The sequence below is a fragment of the Citrus sinensis genome, chromosome 3, assembly GCF_022201045.2.
Source record: "Citrus sinensis cultivar Valencia sweet orange chromosome 3, DVS_A1.0, whole genome shotgun sequence".
NCBI lineage: Eukaryota > Viridiplantae > Streptophyta > Magnoliopsida > Sapindales > Rutaceae > Citrus > Citrus sinensis.
The window spans coordinates 2,209,252-2,225,130 of record NC_068558.1 but is presented as its reverse complement, the minus strand read 5'-3'; the positions used below and the strand labels follow the sequence as shown (position 1 = coordinate 2,225,130).

At 35.8% G+C, this 15,879-nt stretch overlaps 3 protein-coding genes across 5 annotated transcripts; 2 read left to right on the top strand and 1 right to left on the bottom strand.

Annotated features, from left to right (window-relative positions):
- LOC102628134 (ubiquitin-conjugating enzyme E2 2) lies at positions 1 to 2,707 on the top strand. 2 transcript variants are annotated; one of them, XM_006476579.4, is made up of 6 exons: positions 1 to 293; positions 809 to 949; positions 1,084 to 1,109; positions 1,860 to 1,949; positions 2,032 to 2,120; positions 2,378 to 2,707. In XM_006476579.4, the coding sequence occupies exons 2-6, from the start codon at positions 825 to 827 to the stop codon at positions 2,504 to 2,506; spliced, it is 459 nt and encodes a 152-aa protein (XP_006476642.1). In that variant the 5' UTR covers positions 1 to 293; positions 809 to 824; the 3' UTR covers positions 2,507 to 2,707. The 2 variants fall into 2 exon arrangements, with proteins under 2 accessions (XP_006476642.1, XP_052294173.1); XM_052438213.1 differs by having other exon boundaries at positions 12 to 293; positions 769 to 949.
- A 593-nt stretch (positions 2,708 to 3,300) lies between these two features.
- On the bottom strand, positions 3,301 to 6,280 carry LOC102627841 (uncharacterized). The gene is made up of 6 exons (XM_006476577.4): positions 6,016 to 6,280; positions 5,814 to 5,919; positions 4,597 to 4,954; positions 3,880 to 4,354; positions 3,737 to 3,789; positions 3,301 to 3,633 (listed from the first exon to the last, which is right to left on the bottom strand). Exons 1-6 carry the CDS (start codon positions 6,053 to 6,055, stop codon positions 3,601 to 3,603), a joined length of 1,065 nt encoding a protein of 354 aa, XP_006476640.2. The 5' UTR covers positions 6,056 to 6,280; the 3' UTR covers positions 3,301 to 3,600.
- Positions 6,281 to 9,370: 3,090 nt separating this feature from the next.
- Positions 9,371 to 14,114, top strand: LOC102627360 (protein IQ-DOMAIN 31). 2 transcript variants are annotated; one of them, XM_006476576.4, is made up of 8 exons: positions 9,371 to 9,529; positions 9,672 to 9,711; positions 10,303 to 10,419; positions 10,936 to 11,211; positions 11,397 to 11,600; positions 12,152 to 12,229; positions 12,529 to 13,567; positions 13,772 to 14,114. In XM_006476576.4, exons 3-8 carry the CDS (start codon positions 10,336 to 10,338, stop codon positions 13,801 to 13,803), a joined length of 1,713 nt encoding a protein of 570 aa, XP_006476639.2. In that variant the 5' UTR covers positions 9,371 to 9,529; positions 9,672 to 9,711; positions 10,303 to 10,335; the 3' UTR covers positions 13,804 to 14,114. The 2 variants fall into 2 exon arrangements, with proteins under 2 accessions (XP_006476639.2, XP_006476638.2); XM_006476575.4 differs by having other exon boundaries at positions 9,372 to 9,529; positions 12,149 to 12,229.
- Positions 14,115 to 15,879: the final 1,765 nt, after the last annotated feature.

Here is a 15,879-nt window from a genome sequence, read left to right as displayed (position 1 = left end):
AACAAGAGCAGCAATAAAATATAAAACAGAGTGGGGACGGGGCTCGACTCAACACACGCAACAGGCCAACCATATCCCAACAATTCACGTAAAAAAAGAATTCTGCTTTCTTCTCCGCTGTCTGCAGATTCTCTCTTCTTTTTTTCTTCTCCACTCGTACTCTCCGTTTCAATCCACTTAAGTCTTTTTCTTCTTTTCTTTCGTTGTATAAATTCAATCAATTCCAACGCTGAAACTTGAAGCCGCTTAGCTTTCCCTCTTGTTTACCAGTTTCTCGTACCGTCTCCTTTCAGGTTAGGTTCTTTGTTTTAGTTTCTGTTGTTAGTTTTGTGGAGTTTGTTTGTTTATTTTCTTGTTCTGGTTATATTAGATCGGTTACGGCAAAGGAAAGATCTAATTTTTCCTTGTTGAGGCAATCAAAAATCTACTTTTATGGACTGTTTGATGCGTGGGATCTCTAATTCAGATGTGGACTGAGAATTTCTTGCACCCATTTAGTGATTCTGCAATTTATGCATAAATGAAGGAAAAAAAAAACAAATTATGGTTTGAGTAGCTAAAAGTAGATTGAGAATTGGAAAAATAAAGAAAATTGTTGTAAATAGTAACTTTCTAACCTTTGTTTAATTGTGCTGAATGATATGATCTTTGATACTTAACCGGTTTTTGTCTTTAGTGTGTTTGGTGTTTATGTCTTTATGATCCAAAGAGATATGCATGAATTGAATCCAAGATGATATGTTTGGTTAACGTGAAAGAATAATGTAGGACGACGACTTGGATTTTTCTTTTGATTGAATTTCTGAAGTTTGTGGGTGGTGACGATGTCGACACCTGCAAGGAAGAGGCTGATGAGAGATTTTAAAAGGTTGCAGCAAGACCCGCCTGCAGGCATCAGTGGGGCTCCCCAAGACAACAATATTATGCTCTGGAATGCTGTGATATTTGGGTAAGTTTAGAACAAAATGTGTTGACAGTCTCCATTTGTGTTTGCTGATGTTATTTATTTTATTTCCGTATATCAATATATTTGAGGATGGTTGGATAAGTTGCTTCTGGTTTCTTTTCTGATTTGGATTGCAGTCCTGATGATACGCCATGGGATGGAGGTGAGTCATCCTGCTTCTGGTGCTTTTAGTAAAGGAATGCGGTGAATTGCTTACTACATTTTACTTTCCATGAGCTCTCAAGTTATATTCCAGGGGGACTTCATACTGTGCTGTCCGTATTCTTTGAAATGATCAATGACTTTATGTTTTCTGTAACTTTGTTTACTCTCTTGCGTTATATTTAAATTTAGATGATTATAGAGAATGAGCCAAAAAGTTGTCTTCTCTTGAAATTCTATTCACTTCCTTGCATAGTTGAAATTAAAAGTTAATTGGTAGGGTTGATTGCATGGTTACATGAATTGACTTGCAGAATGAACCTGTCACATGGAATTGAAAGTCCACCTTGTAGTCTGAAGTAAGAGAACCTTAAGTAAGCTGTTTTACCCCATGACTCCACTATATAGTTTCTATCTGTAGAACCCTATGCTGCACTTGTCTTTAGGTTATTGTTGACAAAAAGAGGATTAGCCTAGGTGTAGTAAGAATGAAAGAGAGTTAATCCTGCTAGCCCTTTCCAATATTTGGGTGGTAGAAATTTAAGAATAGGAGGAATGATATGTTGCTGTTATTAGTGCTTAGGTGGTGTTTCTCCTTCAAGGTTAGTAAGAAAGCTTCAAATGCTGATCCATTAGGCCAAGTCCATGACAATATTTAATATTGATTGTCTGCTAGATATAAAACAAGTGTTTATCCTGACATATCATAGCCATATTTCACATGACAAATTTTTTATTTTGAATTCTTCAGGTACGTTCAAGTTGACCCTTCAGTTTACGGAGGATTATCCAAACAAACCGCCAACTGTGCGATTTGTTTCTAGGATGTTTCATCCAAATAGTAAGTTAACATATTAACTTCTTGCCCTCAGTGAATACATTCACTAAATATTGCTGTACTAAAGTAATCTATATATGGTCAGTATATGCCGATGGAAGTATTTGTCTGGATATTTTGCAAAATCAGTGGAGTCCTATATATGATGTGGCAGCTATACTCACATCTATTCAGGTTTGTGAATTGTTTTGCTTTTCCATGGGTGGTTTTTTTTTTTTTTTTTCCACTTTAATTGCATCAGTTTTATGCACTCTTGCTTTTCCATATTTTACCAAAACTGTCAAGAACTGTTTAGTAGTCCTTTCAACCATTTTTACATGGAACTGCTGAATGAACCATCACCAGGTCACAAAAAGATATTGAGCTTTTGCAATATTCTAATTGTCCAATTCATTTGATCTAACAATTTGACTGGTATTTGCTCATTGCAGTCATTGCTCTGTGATCCCAACCCAAATTCTCCTGCAAATTCAGAAGCTGCTCGGATGTTTAGTGAGAACAAGCGTGAATACAACAGAAGAGTAAGGGAAATAGTGGAACAGAGCTGGACAGCAGATTAACTTCATTCTCATTCACTGCCTCATTAAAAACCAAGCAGAGTTGTCTTGCTACCCCTCCCAAATATGAATGTTAAAAGCTATTTAATCCATATTATAATATAGTACTACTTTCAGTATTGTGTGCCTTTGAGCTTGCGTACAATAGAATTTTATGTACCAATTTGTGATGAATTTATATGATTTCCCATGTTTCATGTTTCATCATAAGAAATTGTCACCTCTCTTAAAGATGGAGCTCAAGTAGACCATTCACTTTTGGGGTTTGGCGACATCCTAGTTTTCAGACATGAAAGCAGTGTCGTGGGATGTTTGTCCTGTTGGTTGCATTCCAGATGTTCATACTCATCACAATTCTCAGTTTGCAGTTAACACGTCTTGTCTTCGCTGCTGTTATGACTCGATCAAGGGTTAAACAACTCGTGGACCAAGCAATTAAAAATTGATTATAACATAACAATTGACCCCCGCAGGGAGCTGGATAAATAATATATTGACATTTTGCCCCTTAAAGAATAAGAAATCTAATCCAATATTTTTCGGAGCTTTTGCAGTTCCGACTAATCTAAATCTAAAGTGATGTGTTTAGCTCTGAACTTCAGCGGTCGCCAAAACCAAACCTTTCAAGTCGACAAAGATTTTCGTACGTAGTTTGGATCTAGATTGTCGTATGAACACCTTTTCTTTTCTTTTTTTGTCCTCTTAAATTTGTTATCATACGGACTTGACATAACAGATTTGGATCACAATTGACCCGTTCTTTTGTAACTTATTAAAAAAATAAAAGAGAAACCAGATATTAAAAATCCAAATTTATCCATCAATGGGTACCAGTATCGGAGGAAGATCAAATATGATTCAATACAAATGTATCACCAATAATTATGACTTGCTAAACACAATCTCAATTTAAACAATCAAAGACCAATAGAAAAAATTTCTTATCACTCCAGACTGGAAAGCATTCATCTCAACAATTTCTATACAAATCTACACAAGAAAACCAAGAAGCAAACACTGAAGAAACGCTAAAGGTGGATGAAAATGATATTCTTAGGCATTTCTGGATCAGTATATATGTCTGCATGTCACTTCAGTCAGGCACAGATCTCTTCCATTGCGTAAGAATCCTACAGCACAAGTGGGAATCAAAATTATACAAGCTTATTTCCTTTGGGAAGATAGTTATCCACAACAAAATTTCAACTATCTTGAGTGAAGTAGGTGCTTTACCATGTTCTCTTTGTTCTCTTCAACTTTATCACTTGCCGGAGGACCAACTGGACCTGTTAATAAAAGCAATCTTCAAATTCTTAGACCCCCAAGTATCAGTAGCAAATATCGCCAAAAAAAAAAAACTAATACTTTATACTTGCCTTCCACACCGGCCAATTTCTTTCCTTGCTTAGTCCTGTCCTTTTCTTTATTGGTCTCTTGTTTGGTTGGCTTCTGGGGTTTCTTCTGTATCTTAGGCTTCCCAATGTCTGACACAGATCTTGAATTTGCAGAATTCTTATTCAAAGACGCCCGCGTCCTTGGTGGTGCAGGGCTATTCTTTGAGGAAATCTCCTTCTTGACTGATTCTGCGACCGGGGAAGCTTTAGCAGAATCAGTGTTCAAAGACTTGGGTTTCAGTTTCCTAATTCCCACTGTAGAAGATGAGCTATGAACCTCATCGTCGGACGAGCGAGTCCCCTCTTCAGGCACCTGAGAGCAGGTTTCTGAGACCTGCAACTGCTCCAAAGTTTCTGATATATTGTACCTTTCAAATAAGTCTTTAACAGTTTCTCCAAGCTCACTTAGATTATAATGACGAGCATAGGATTTGAGTTCATCCCGCATTTTCTGAGGCTGGAAAAAGGAAAAAATGTTCAATATCATCTATCATACAGAACTCCTGTAAGCGCAACTTGTTATCTATTCTATGTTACATTCAAGCAAACAATAGACTAAAACATTTCAGTACATCAATAAGGATCTGTTAAATATAACGAAATAGAATTCTTACTACAGCAAATATAAGAATAAAATTCAAACATGTGTAGAGAAATTGCGTTTACAAACAAAGAGATGATGTATTGAAATTTGCATACCTCACACCCAGCTTCCAAAGCAAGTTTGAAAAAACCGAGCGAAATTGAGTGCTTAGCAACAGATTCAGAGTACTTAATTTGATTCAGCCAATATGATGCTGAGGACAGAACATTGAACTTCTTTCGGCTAGATGATAGGGAAATATCATAACGAGGTGTTTCGCTTTTCCGTTGAGGAATAGACAATCTCTTAGCTCTGGTCTCAGAAATTGGAGTGATGTTGCCAACTGATTTTGGAGCTGAATTGACTGTTGACTTGGCAGGTATGGAAAGCCTTCTAGGTGGCTTGGCAGATTTTTCTTTGGCAGAGAGATCGAGAACACTGACACTTTTGCTTACAGTTGATGCCGATCTCCCCCTGAAAAACAAACAAAGAAGACACCCAGAATGTACCAATGAGTCAAATGCATTTATCCTCAAGAAATAACATAGTACAAGAGAGAAAAAGTGCAAGGATTGTTTGTGATTCGATTCATAAAAGCATTTTACTTGAATATATAGCTATAGGTGTTCATGGCGTTACTGTTACCGACCCTTACACCAATCCATACTTCCATCGTTACTTCTGAGTATTATAAAATATAAATAACTACAAAATAATCCAAAAGGGGTAAATTATTCTTTAAAATTTCTTTTGTTTTGCATGAAACCAAATTCTACTCAATGAGATTAGCATACTTTCCAAATTTAATTCCATGACTTGTAAGTCATCTTCTGCAACACAGGTCCATTGTGTATTTCCTTTTAAACAGAGTATTGCTTTTCCTTCGAAAGCGACATTGATAGATTTTTTAGTTGAATGGAACCTAAACGTCCATGCAATCCAAGAGAATAAATATTTCAAGTGTGTTACAAATTTTAAGCAATTATAAAATGTATAGTTCAAGCACAAATTCTTTTTCTTTTTATCTGAAAATGTCACTGACTTCTATATTCTCATATATTTTGAATAGTTTTCAATAATTAATTAAATTCCTCAAAACTAAGCGTGATTTCTTAAAAGAAAAAAAAAAGTGTATACCTCGGAGCTGGTACATTATCAATACCATTGATTTATTTCACACAGCAACAACGTAACAAATACTCTAACCAATTTCTCAGATCAAATCATCAATCGTTTATCTGCTAATCTCTGATCTAATTTTCTAAAGCAATTGCTAAACAACGCCAAATATATAAAACTAAGACTTAAAAAGTAGACAAGTTAAAAAAAAGACCTTCTAGATGCAGAAGAATTTGAGGGATCAACCACCGGCGGCTTCTCTTCCTTCGATTTGGTAGCCGATCGCAGCGGATACCGTAGCTTTGATCTCGTTGAATTCGCTGTAACATTCCGATAAAACAAAACAAAATTAAAGAAAAAAACACAAAAAAATGTGATCGAATAGAATATCAAATTTCAAATTTAATAATCGATACCGCTAATTGCCGCAGGTTCCTCTCTTATGGACTCTGCCATGGATTTACTCTACTTTAATAATAGCTTGTTTTTAGCTTTCTCTTAAAGACTGTGATCGTTTTGAAGACAAATAGAGAACAGGCGACAGAGAGGATTTATAAGGAGAGAGGCCTGCTATTCACCCTTTTTATTATTAAAATCTAGAAATGAAAAATGCAATGTTACTGTTACTGCTGTTCTTTTGCCGTTTGTCATCCGAGCGGGAAACTTTAGGAACCGTCTCATCCTCGGCCAAACTCAAATATTCTTTATTTCACAAAATTCAACCTACTTTCCCTCCGCGCTATCAAATCGTGTACTCTCTCATCTATGATGACACGTCACCAGATCGCTGACGTGTGATGAATGTACCGGTTATTATCTTATTTTCCAGTTTTAAACGCGGTTTTGGACGGTGGGATTAGTTTTTCCAGTTAGTGAGATGGAGAACGGCCAGTGTCCATAATTGAATGGATCTTTGAACGAATAGGCGCTTCATGGGGCCTACTTATGACCTTTAAAACGCTCGTTTATTTGAATTTCGAATTTCAAATCCCAAGCTGTTGAAACTGCTTTACGGTTAAGATGGGGCTGGAATGATGGAATCAGTTTCTCTTTTAGTCGTTGCTTGGGCCCTTGGGTGAGCACAATCACGCATCCGGTTGCAACTAGCACATGGGCCACTGAGTATAAAGCTAGAATTGGCCCGAATGAGATTAGATATTTGGGCTCAATCCTTGGAACGGTTGAATTTTTGTTTTTAATTTGTTACAATGATACAATCTATAGGTATGTATATTCTAAAATCTATTAGGACTCTCGCTATAGATATTTTTTTTTTGAATTGATATTTTATCAGATATTTACATCATGATAACAATTATTGATATTTACAATCAGATAAATAATTGAGATTACAAATTTATATTAAATTATATGAAGAATTTGCCCAGACAAATAATCCTCATAAATATTCGAGAGATATATATCTCCACTCGCATTTCGCAAGGGAGAAATACTACAAATTGACTCCACTTAATCATATTTAATTGAGGGAAAATTGAATTCATGAGGATTTGAGCCGCTGCTCTCACAATTTGCCAAAGGTCGAGTGGCCTCAATATAAATACTTTAGTATTAAGTTTATATCTCTACTAAGCATTAAGTTGGGAATCAGATAAATATATTCTTCTTTCAAGGAATGAGCCCCGTGAGACACAAAGTAAAGCGCTGATTATGTGCAGGGGATGAGTACCATTGAGCAACAAATCTAATCACTCAAATGATTGAATTATGACACAAGCTTCTTTTTTTTAAAAAAATAAAAATAAAACGAATGTTACCTTACAAATTAGGTGTCCAACCAACTTTTAGGTTAAACCGTCAAAGTCCTATAGTCCATATGGATTTCTAATCCCAAACAGATTATGTATGCTAATGCAATTAGTAAAAATTCTAACTCATTGTCCCACAAGAAGAACCAAACCCTTGCTCTCACGTGATAAAAGGGTATTGAACATCCAATCTCTTCATGATGAGTGAAGCAATGAAAACCACAATGTTATTTAAAAAAAAAAATTTATTATGGTGCTTTTACTTCTCCAAAATTGGAATGGGCTCAAATTATATTGGCTGAAATAAGAATGAGTAATGCAAATTAAAATAAATTATTTATAAGAGCTGCATGAATTAAAATCGAAATAAATTGTATTTCCATTAATATATTTATTTAATTTTGTAATTGAAATTGATTGTTACAGGTTATTAAAATGTTCATACTTATAATTTTATATTTGTGCATTTACGAAATAAAAAGTAAATATTTTTACTATAAATATTATTACCATTGTCATTATTACAACTATTATTATAATAATAATAATATAATAAAATAATGACAATTGTTATTATAGTATTAACTATTATAATAATAATAATTACTATGATTATAATTATAGTAGTAGTAGTAGTATAATATTTTAGTAGTTGTTGTTGCTATTGTTATTATTATTATTTAAATGAGGTAAAAAAGAAATTTTTAACTTTTTTAACAATAAAAATATCAATTCATCCGCATTCCCTCATTCTCATTTTTACCTCTTCATGTAAATGAGATTCTCATTCATCATTATTAAATTTATGAGTCCCATTGAAAATCTATTTTCATTCTTTTTTATTTTTAATAAGTAAGCATTATCAATGTGAAATCTTGCTCTTTATTCCAAGCAGTAAACATACAATTAATTCTTTTTTTTAAAATTAACTGTGTTTTATTGGGAATAATATCCTAATTAAATAATAATAAGAAACTATAGGTTAGGTGAGAAATTTATCTATCACTCTATAAAACTTAAAAAGCATTGGCTCTTATAATTAATTTGCCACCATCTTCTTAGAATTTGATTAGTTGATTGCTCGTACATTCAATCCATCAATGACATGTGATATGGATAGTTGTTTAATCAGAGAAGTTTAGCAAAATTATTAATCAGAAAGGTTTACATCATTTTCATCTATTTATATCGCTTTAAAATCATTAGATGAAGTTTAGAAACTGACATGAATGAGTTACTACCATAGCAATGCCTCAAACTAGTAATGATATTATCAAATCGATTCCTTTATTCCAATTTTTTTTTGCTATTTTCAAAAGAGATAATGATACTGAGGCAGATGAACCCTCGACGGGACTCGACTAGCTTACAGAATCTGTAAGCTACAGACTGCAGCATCAGCCGTTGGATGTGGAGTGAAAAATTAAAAAATAGAAAATGGGATGGTGGGATGATGGGAGATGTTGGGTACAGAATCTGTACCGTAGGCAGGTCCCCCTCGACGAAGATCACGATGACCGGGTTCGATCGAACCCATGGGGAAGTTTGACAGCGGTCTTTTTACTTTTGTTTTGTCTGACAGCAGCAGTCGCTCTAGCGTATCACTTGCTCACTACCAAATAAAATCCTCCAGTTCCACGCGCTAAAGTAACCGTTGTCCGTGACATTACCGCCAAAATCAATGGCCACAGTTCCCCACGCTCCACGGTCGCACGCTGCCATTTGATTTCTGGTGAGAGGGTATAATTGTAAGTTCCATATGCGTCAGCTTAAAATAAAGAACCGGGACACTTGTACTCGAAGTAACTGCCTATGGGACACCTGACACCACCCTCTTTAACTCAACAGCTTTTATTCCATGCACTCGTCCTCACGAAAATTATTCTTTTTAACCAATCAGTCATCGCAAGAATAAACATATCAACAGAGTATGTCAATGTAGTGGCAGATAATAATTCCTGGCATCTTTTGACCATGAACCCTCACACAGGAGAACGAAACTTTATATTTTCTCTAAAATTTTCAAATTCAGGCAATTTTTTGCTCTACCAGTGCACAGTACGCATAGCAAGCAAAGCAAAGCAGGGAAAAAATCGAAGAAACTTTATTTCACATTTCCTTGATTTGCAAGCTCACTGTCTCGCTCACGCACTCACTCATGGTACATTTTCTTTGCTTCCACTATAAAACTTCATTTGTATCTCTTCTTCTGAAACTTGAACCGATTTATGTATATTTTTTTCAATATTTGTATTTGTGGAAATTTCTGTTCATGTTTCTGATAATTTGATTTTTGAGCACAGGAATGGTAGATTTGGAGGTTAGAGGAGTCACATTTGTCAGGTAAATTTCAGATCTAGTGTAAATCCGATCGATACGTGATAATTTTGTGCTTTAATTCATTATTTGCTGTTGTTTCTACTGTAGCATTTGCTGCTTCTCTTGTTTGTTCCAGATCACGAAGTTAGCGTTCTAAGATGTCCAATTACTGCTGGAATTATGAGATTGTTTTTCACTTCCATTGCTTATTTGTTGTTCGTTAAGATTTTGTTCTGGAATCGATTAGATCACTGTGTTTTGCAAAATGACTTGAACAAGTCCAGTAATGTTGCCACACTGACGCAAATAGTCAGCATTCAGGATAAATGCACTCTAGGTCTTATGTCAGATTATGTAATTATGTAGCCGTCAAAATAGTTTTCGTTGCCTAGGAAATATTACATGAACAAAAATGACTCCAGTGCATCCTTTTAAGTTTAGAAAGAGTAAAGAATGCTGTACTTGTAAATGGTCCAGGTGCTCAAGTCGAATTTTGTTTCCCTGTACTGCTTGGTATAATTCTGGTCTTACAATTTCATTTTTTATTTTATTTTCAATTATTCCTGATGTATAAATATTATACAAACTGCTATCTCATGGAATGCCGGGATTCAGGTTTGTGCAATTACAACCTCTGGTTTTCCGGCAATGGGAAAGTCACCAGCAAAATGGATCAAGACTGTACTCTTTGGCAAGAAGTCATCTAAGTCTAATGCTTTCAAAGGGAGGGAGGTAATACTAAGCTGTAAATAATGTTTGATAGATTGATAGATTCTCAGATGTTGTTCTAGATTATCTATACGTCAGTTGAAAATCGCCACATCATCATATTATTGGCATGGAATTTTTGGTGCCAACATCACAGATTCACAGTACTATACTTTGATGGCAGGAAGTTTGTGTTCCTCCTGAATTCTGAACATTCTAATTTTGATGGGACCTTAACCAAACATGCAGTATTATGCTTTTAAGATACAATAAGTTTTAACTTCAGTCATAGATTTTAAGAATTTTAGAATAACCACTAGATTTTGTGACCACACCTCTATCTTATGTACAATGTTGCATATGTTTGTTGGCTTTGAAGCTATTGGTTTGATAAAACTATTGTATTTATTATATCGTATTAGACATTGGCTTTCTTGCAGGTACGTTATATATATACACATATATATCAATAAGTCACGGTATTATTGTTTTGTTGCCAGCACATCATCTTTTAACTTTGACCATATGATTTTTTTGCAGAAAGTTGCGAATGAAAAGGAGGCTTTAGTTGCTGTCAAGGCATCGGAACCTGATGCTGCTCTGGATCCTCCCTCGGATTCACATCCAACCCGCAATACCATTCATAGAGATGAAAGAAGGTTAACAGAAGACAAAGAATCTGTTGACTTATCATTGCAAGGTAGTCAAGTTACAGATTCTCAGAATCTCACACTCCAAGATGCGTCATATGATCCTGAGAAAATTAGGCAAGAGAAAGCAGCAACGAAAGCTCAGGCTGTTTTCAGAGGTTACTTGGTAATCTTCTCTTTTGTGGATAACTTCTGGGATACATGTCACATTCCTGGATGCATGCGATTCTGTCTTTATCAACTGAACACACCATTGAAAATATATATTTTAGGCCTTTTGCAATTGTTTCTTTCTCCATAGTTATATTGTATTTTTGATACCTCACACTAATACTAACTTTTGATGTGAAGGCTCGGCGAGCATTTCGGGCCCTTAAAGGCATAATAAGGTTGCAGGCTCTTATTCGTGGACATTTAGTAAGAAGACAAGCAGTTGCTACCCTAGGCGCTATGCTGGGGCTTGTCAAGTTACAGGCACTTGTTCGCGGTAGAAAGGTCAGACATTCTGATATTGGACTTGAAGTGGGGAAAACTTGCACTCCATTGAAGCTTTTGGTAATTTCTTGAGAGCTCATCTAATAGGGATTTAACTGCTCATCTTTTTATTTATTTATTTTAAAGAACAGATTCTTTCCATGAAGATTCATCTTTTAAATATATTTCACTGATCTCACTGTTAATACATACTGTTGAATGTGGAAATACTGTCGTTTATTGTTCAATAGTAAAGGTCTCGCATGGAGAGGCTTGATTACTTGTCTTGCTTTGATTCCATGAACAATGCGGAATAGAGCATGTCACGAACTTCCACCTAAAGCTCAGGTGGGGTGCATTGGTGTCAGAGTGAACCTTTTTGATGGTTAAACATTGAATGGTTGTCCTTGCAGCGACTATGTACTTGTACAAATCAATATATACCTTCTTACTTTTCATCCATTCCACTCATTTAGGATACGTGCACCACTTTATGTAGACAACCTTCATCTATAAATATATGGATAGGTTATTTATACATTCCAGACATTACTAAACTGCCTGAATTTCTACATGCCTGGTTCACTTCTAATTAATTTCATTTTTCTTTTAACTGCTCTGTCCTTCAGCAGGGGAAGCCTTTGGATCCTATTGAACTTAATTTGTCTACACGAATATCGAAGCTCTCAGGAAGTGCTTTTATCTCTAAGGTATTCTCAGCAGTATCATGCCCATTTGTGTGGTTATGATTTTTCCCTTTAATGGATTGAGCTTTATGTTCATATGTCATATTATTTACAACGAATGTGCATGGCAGAGCCTGTGGTATCAAAAGCATTAAGTTCTAATTTGAATATGGCACCCATTGTATTTGCCAGAGGCCTCCAATTTAACTAATAATCTGCTGGCAAATATGGCAGGATGTAGTTGCAATTTTTCTTTTTGATCTACAGCCTTCTTGGTTTATTTTTGTATGTGGGGTAAGTGACTTTTCGTTTTTTTACTTTAGCTTCTTGCTTCATCACCCACTGTGTTGTCTTTGCACCTGCAATATGATCCTGTGGAACCAAATTCAGTCTCAAACTGGTTAGAACGCTGGTCAGCATTTCACATCTGGAAACCAGCTCCCCAACCAAAGAAAGTGTCAGACTCAAAATCTCAGAAGAAGCATGTTAGTGCTCAAACCCTAGAAGCTGAAACAGGCCGACCAAAACGAAGTGTTCGCAGGAACCCTGCTGCCAATGCAGACAGTATCTCAGTGCACTCAACCCCTGAATTTGAGAGATCCAAACGTAGTCTGAAGAAAGTTTCAAGCCATCCAGCAGATCCAGTGCACGAAAATCCACAAAGTGAACTTGAAAAGGTTAAGCGTAGCCTGAGAAAGGTTCATAATCCTCTAGTAGAAAATTCTGCACCTGTCCAGTCAGAAATTGAAATTGAGAAACCAAACCACAGTTTGGAAAAGTTGCCAACAAGCTTTGTATGTCATGAAGGTTTGGAACGGAGCTTGAGCAATTCAGGTGAGAAGATGAAGAAAGAGACAACTTTGACACCATCTGAACTACCCGATGTAGAAACCACTCCAGACCTAGTCGAAATGAATGAGATGTCTGATGTACCACCTGGTGATCTAGCCGCAGATGAGTCAAAACCTTGGATGGAGAGTGGTGGTAAAGACGAGACTATTCCCATGACAAATGGTAATTTTGAACCAAAGGAGGATTCAACAAACAATGAGAATAATAAATCTAGCAGGAAAGCTGCTGTTCTGACAAAGCAAGAACATGCAGAGAATGGGCTGCAGAGCAGTCCGTCACTGCCAAGCTATATGGCTGCAACTGAATCTGCAAAGGCTAAGCTAAGACTACAAGGCTCCCCAAGATCTAGCCAAGATAGTGCCGAGAAAAATAGTGGCACCCGGCGTCATTCACTGCCATCTTCAACCAATAGTAAAATCAGCTCACAGTCACCAAGGACACAGAGAGTTGTCCATGCCGGTGGCAAAAATAAGGGTGACAAAAATCATTTCTCATCCAGAGAAGGAAATGGTATGAAATCTTGGCTCTCTTTAAAATCATCTCTTCTTTTACTTGCAGTATGGCACTTATTCATATAACCATAGTGTAAATGTGAAGATCATTTGTCCATTTTTTATTTTTTATTTTTTTAAATTAACAATTATTAACTGTATAATCAAAGCATCAAACTGTTTTTCTTCTTCTCAGTTAGTGTTAATTGTTTGATATTTGCAGCAAAAGTAACCCAAGCAGAGTGGAGAAGATGATTTGGTGGAATCGGGAGTTGGTTCAAGGATGTCTAAATTTATCTGGAGTCTTTTGTCATGTATCTGTGGTGTAAGATAATGTTTATCAACTGAAACTGAAGTCTAGATTTGGAGGTGTGTGCTTTACAAATTTTCTGTGTTGGGGGTGTTTCTGATTTAATGTAGTACATCGTCATCATAGGTTTCGGAAGTTTTGCTCTTCTGCAGCTATACATTAACATCTGGTTGGGTGACTTGATATCTGTTGTTCATAGTTTGATTGTAAAGTACTCCCAATTTAAATTTCATCGATGTTCTTTGTTACCCCATAATTGTAGTTTCGCTGTTATTCCGTCTGTGATTTATGCGGTGCCTTAAAATAGCTCCATGCATTTTTATTTTTTTTGGCCTCATCGGCTTGACTTTAAATTAAAGCACTTCCATTTGTTGGGTGGTCTTGAACCTCTCTCAACTCCAGAAAAGTTAGGTAGTTGTGGCTCTTTCTCACGCATAAGGCCGGTGTTGGGTGTCTTGGGTCTCAATTAACCCATATCCCAAGATCTAGCTCAAGGGATAGTGTTAATATTCACACATATAAATGAGACCACCAGACTTCTCCGCAACCGCTAATGTGATAATCGTAAAACTATTTGTGTTGCGTTCGGGAAAAACAAAAAAAAACAAAAATTCTGTCAATCTTAACATCAAAATGAAATTAACCGGGTAAAATGCTAAAATTAACAAAACAATAATGTAAGTTAATTGTCCTTGAGCTTAAAACTGCCGGCGCCGATCCGACTGGGGTCAATTACAATTCTTTGAACTTGTGCGACGCTAGAATGTATTGCATGATCAGAAGAATGCCCCTCAATGCATAGTCCACCAGATTCATCTGCCTCGCAGTACACTTCAGCCTCTAGGATTTTCGGCGGATTCTGTTCCTGGAATTGCAATAAACTTTGCTCCCATGGGTATCTGCATTATCATTTTACAAAGACAACATGAAATAGATCAAAATCGTCAATGCGATCAAGATATATTTATAAGAAAAACAGGTTGCACTTACCCCAACCGAGATTCTGGATTTTATTGTCAAAGAAACAAAATTTCCCCCAGCTGTCGAATCATTTATTTCTGCTTGCATAGCTATGTTCAAGAAAAACTATTTCTAGAGCTTTAAGGTTAAGTTGAACATCTGCTATCCTTTAAAAAATATCACTATTAGTAAGTGGGGTCCGTCTACGGTGCAACGGTGATACGGTATCACCGTTGTATCCAGCCGTTGGATCCATGTGGATGAATGGATCCAGTAGGATCCAACGGCTGGGTGCAACGGTGATCGTAGCTTTCTCCTAGTAAGTGATATGAGATAGCCATTTTGCATGTAAAAATGCATTAATTTAGGTTCATGTGAAAGACTGAAGTGAATTCCAAATGATCTTGCATAAAACCCAAACTCTTTAGGCAACGTATGTAGTCTTTGTAATAAAAGTTTTTTGGTGTACTTAAATTTACTAATAAGTCTCTTACACACTTATCATAAGTTTATAATAATAAATTGAAACACATAAAGTACAATTGTATATAATAAGATAAAACAAAAACATAAACTCGAGGCCTGTAAAGATCGGTTGGATTTGGTGTGTTTGCAAATGAAACTGGAAGCAAATTTATTAAAATTGGAATATGCACCAAGATAGTTCTTGTAGAAAGAGCCTTTATCGTGACAACACTTCTCATCTATTACCTGTGCCATTATGCACAAGGCCTGAATTCTTAACTACTTTTTTAACGTGGGATTTGCCACTTTTCCCTTCATTTTTTACAAACCAACAAGTTCTCTTTGAGATCCAATTTATCATTCATCCAAAGCATCAATTTGAACATTCTATGGTTAGTTGTGAAAAGCTCACAAAGAAGGCTCTGACTCATCTATGTACGTATATTATTTTCAATATTCATCATGCTCAAAATATCTATTTTATGCTATTTTTTCTAACATATACCAATTCCATTTCTGTGTTTTGCAGCTTGGAGAAGAAGTTCTGTTCAATAATAAGCTAATCAAATTGTTTGCTAATGTAACATAAATGAAGT

Excerpts from the sequence above, each read along its gene's own strand:
- LOC102627360 (XM_006476575.4), top strand. The coding sequence starts at position 10,336 with ATGGGAAAGTCACCAGCAAAATGGATCAAGACTGTACTCTTTGGCAAG. Across the intron at positions 10,420-10,935 it reads ATGCTTTCAAAGGGAGGGAG|AAAGTTGCGAATGAAAAGGA; the intron begins GTAATACTAAGC and ends ATTTTTTTGCAG. Across the intron at positions 12,230-12,528 it reads GAAGTGCTTTTATCTCTAAG|CTTCTTGCTTCATCACCCAC; the intron begins GTATTCTCAGCA and ends TTTTTACTTTAG.
- LOC102627841 (XM_006476577.4), bottom strand. The coding sequence starts at position 6,055 with ATGGCAGAGTCCATAAGAGAGGAACCTGCGGCAATTAGCG. Across the intron at positions 4,355-4,596 it reads CTTTGGAAGCTGGGTGTGAG|CCTCAGAAAATGCGGGATGA; the intron begins GTATGCAAATTT and ends TCCTTTTTCCAG. Across the intron at positions 3,634-3,736 it reads AAGAGAACAAAGAGAACATG|GATTCTTACGCAATGGAAGA; the intron begins GTAAAGCACCTA and ends CTTGTGCTGTAG.
- LOC102628134 (XM_006476579.4), top strand. The coding sequence starts at position 825 with ATGTCGACACCTGCAAGGAAGAGGCTGATGAGAGATTTTAAAAGGTTG. Across the intron at positions 950-1,083 it reads TGGAATGCTGTGATATTTGG|TCCTGATGATACGCCATGGG; the intron begins GTAAGTTTAGAA and ends TTTGGATTGCAG. Across the intron at positions 1,950-2,031 it reads TAGGATGTTTCATCCAAATA|TATATGCCGATGGAAGTATT; the intron begins GTAAGTTAACAT and ends ATATATGGTCAG.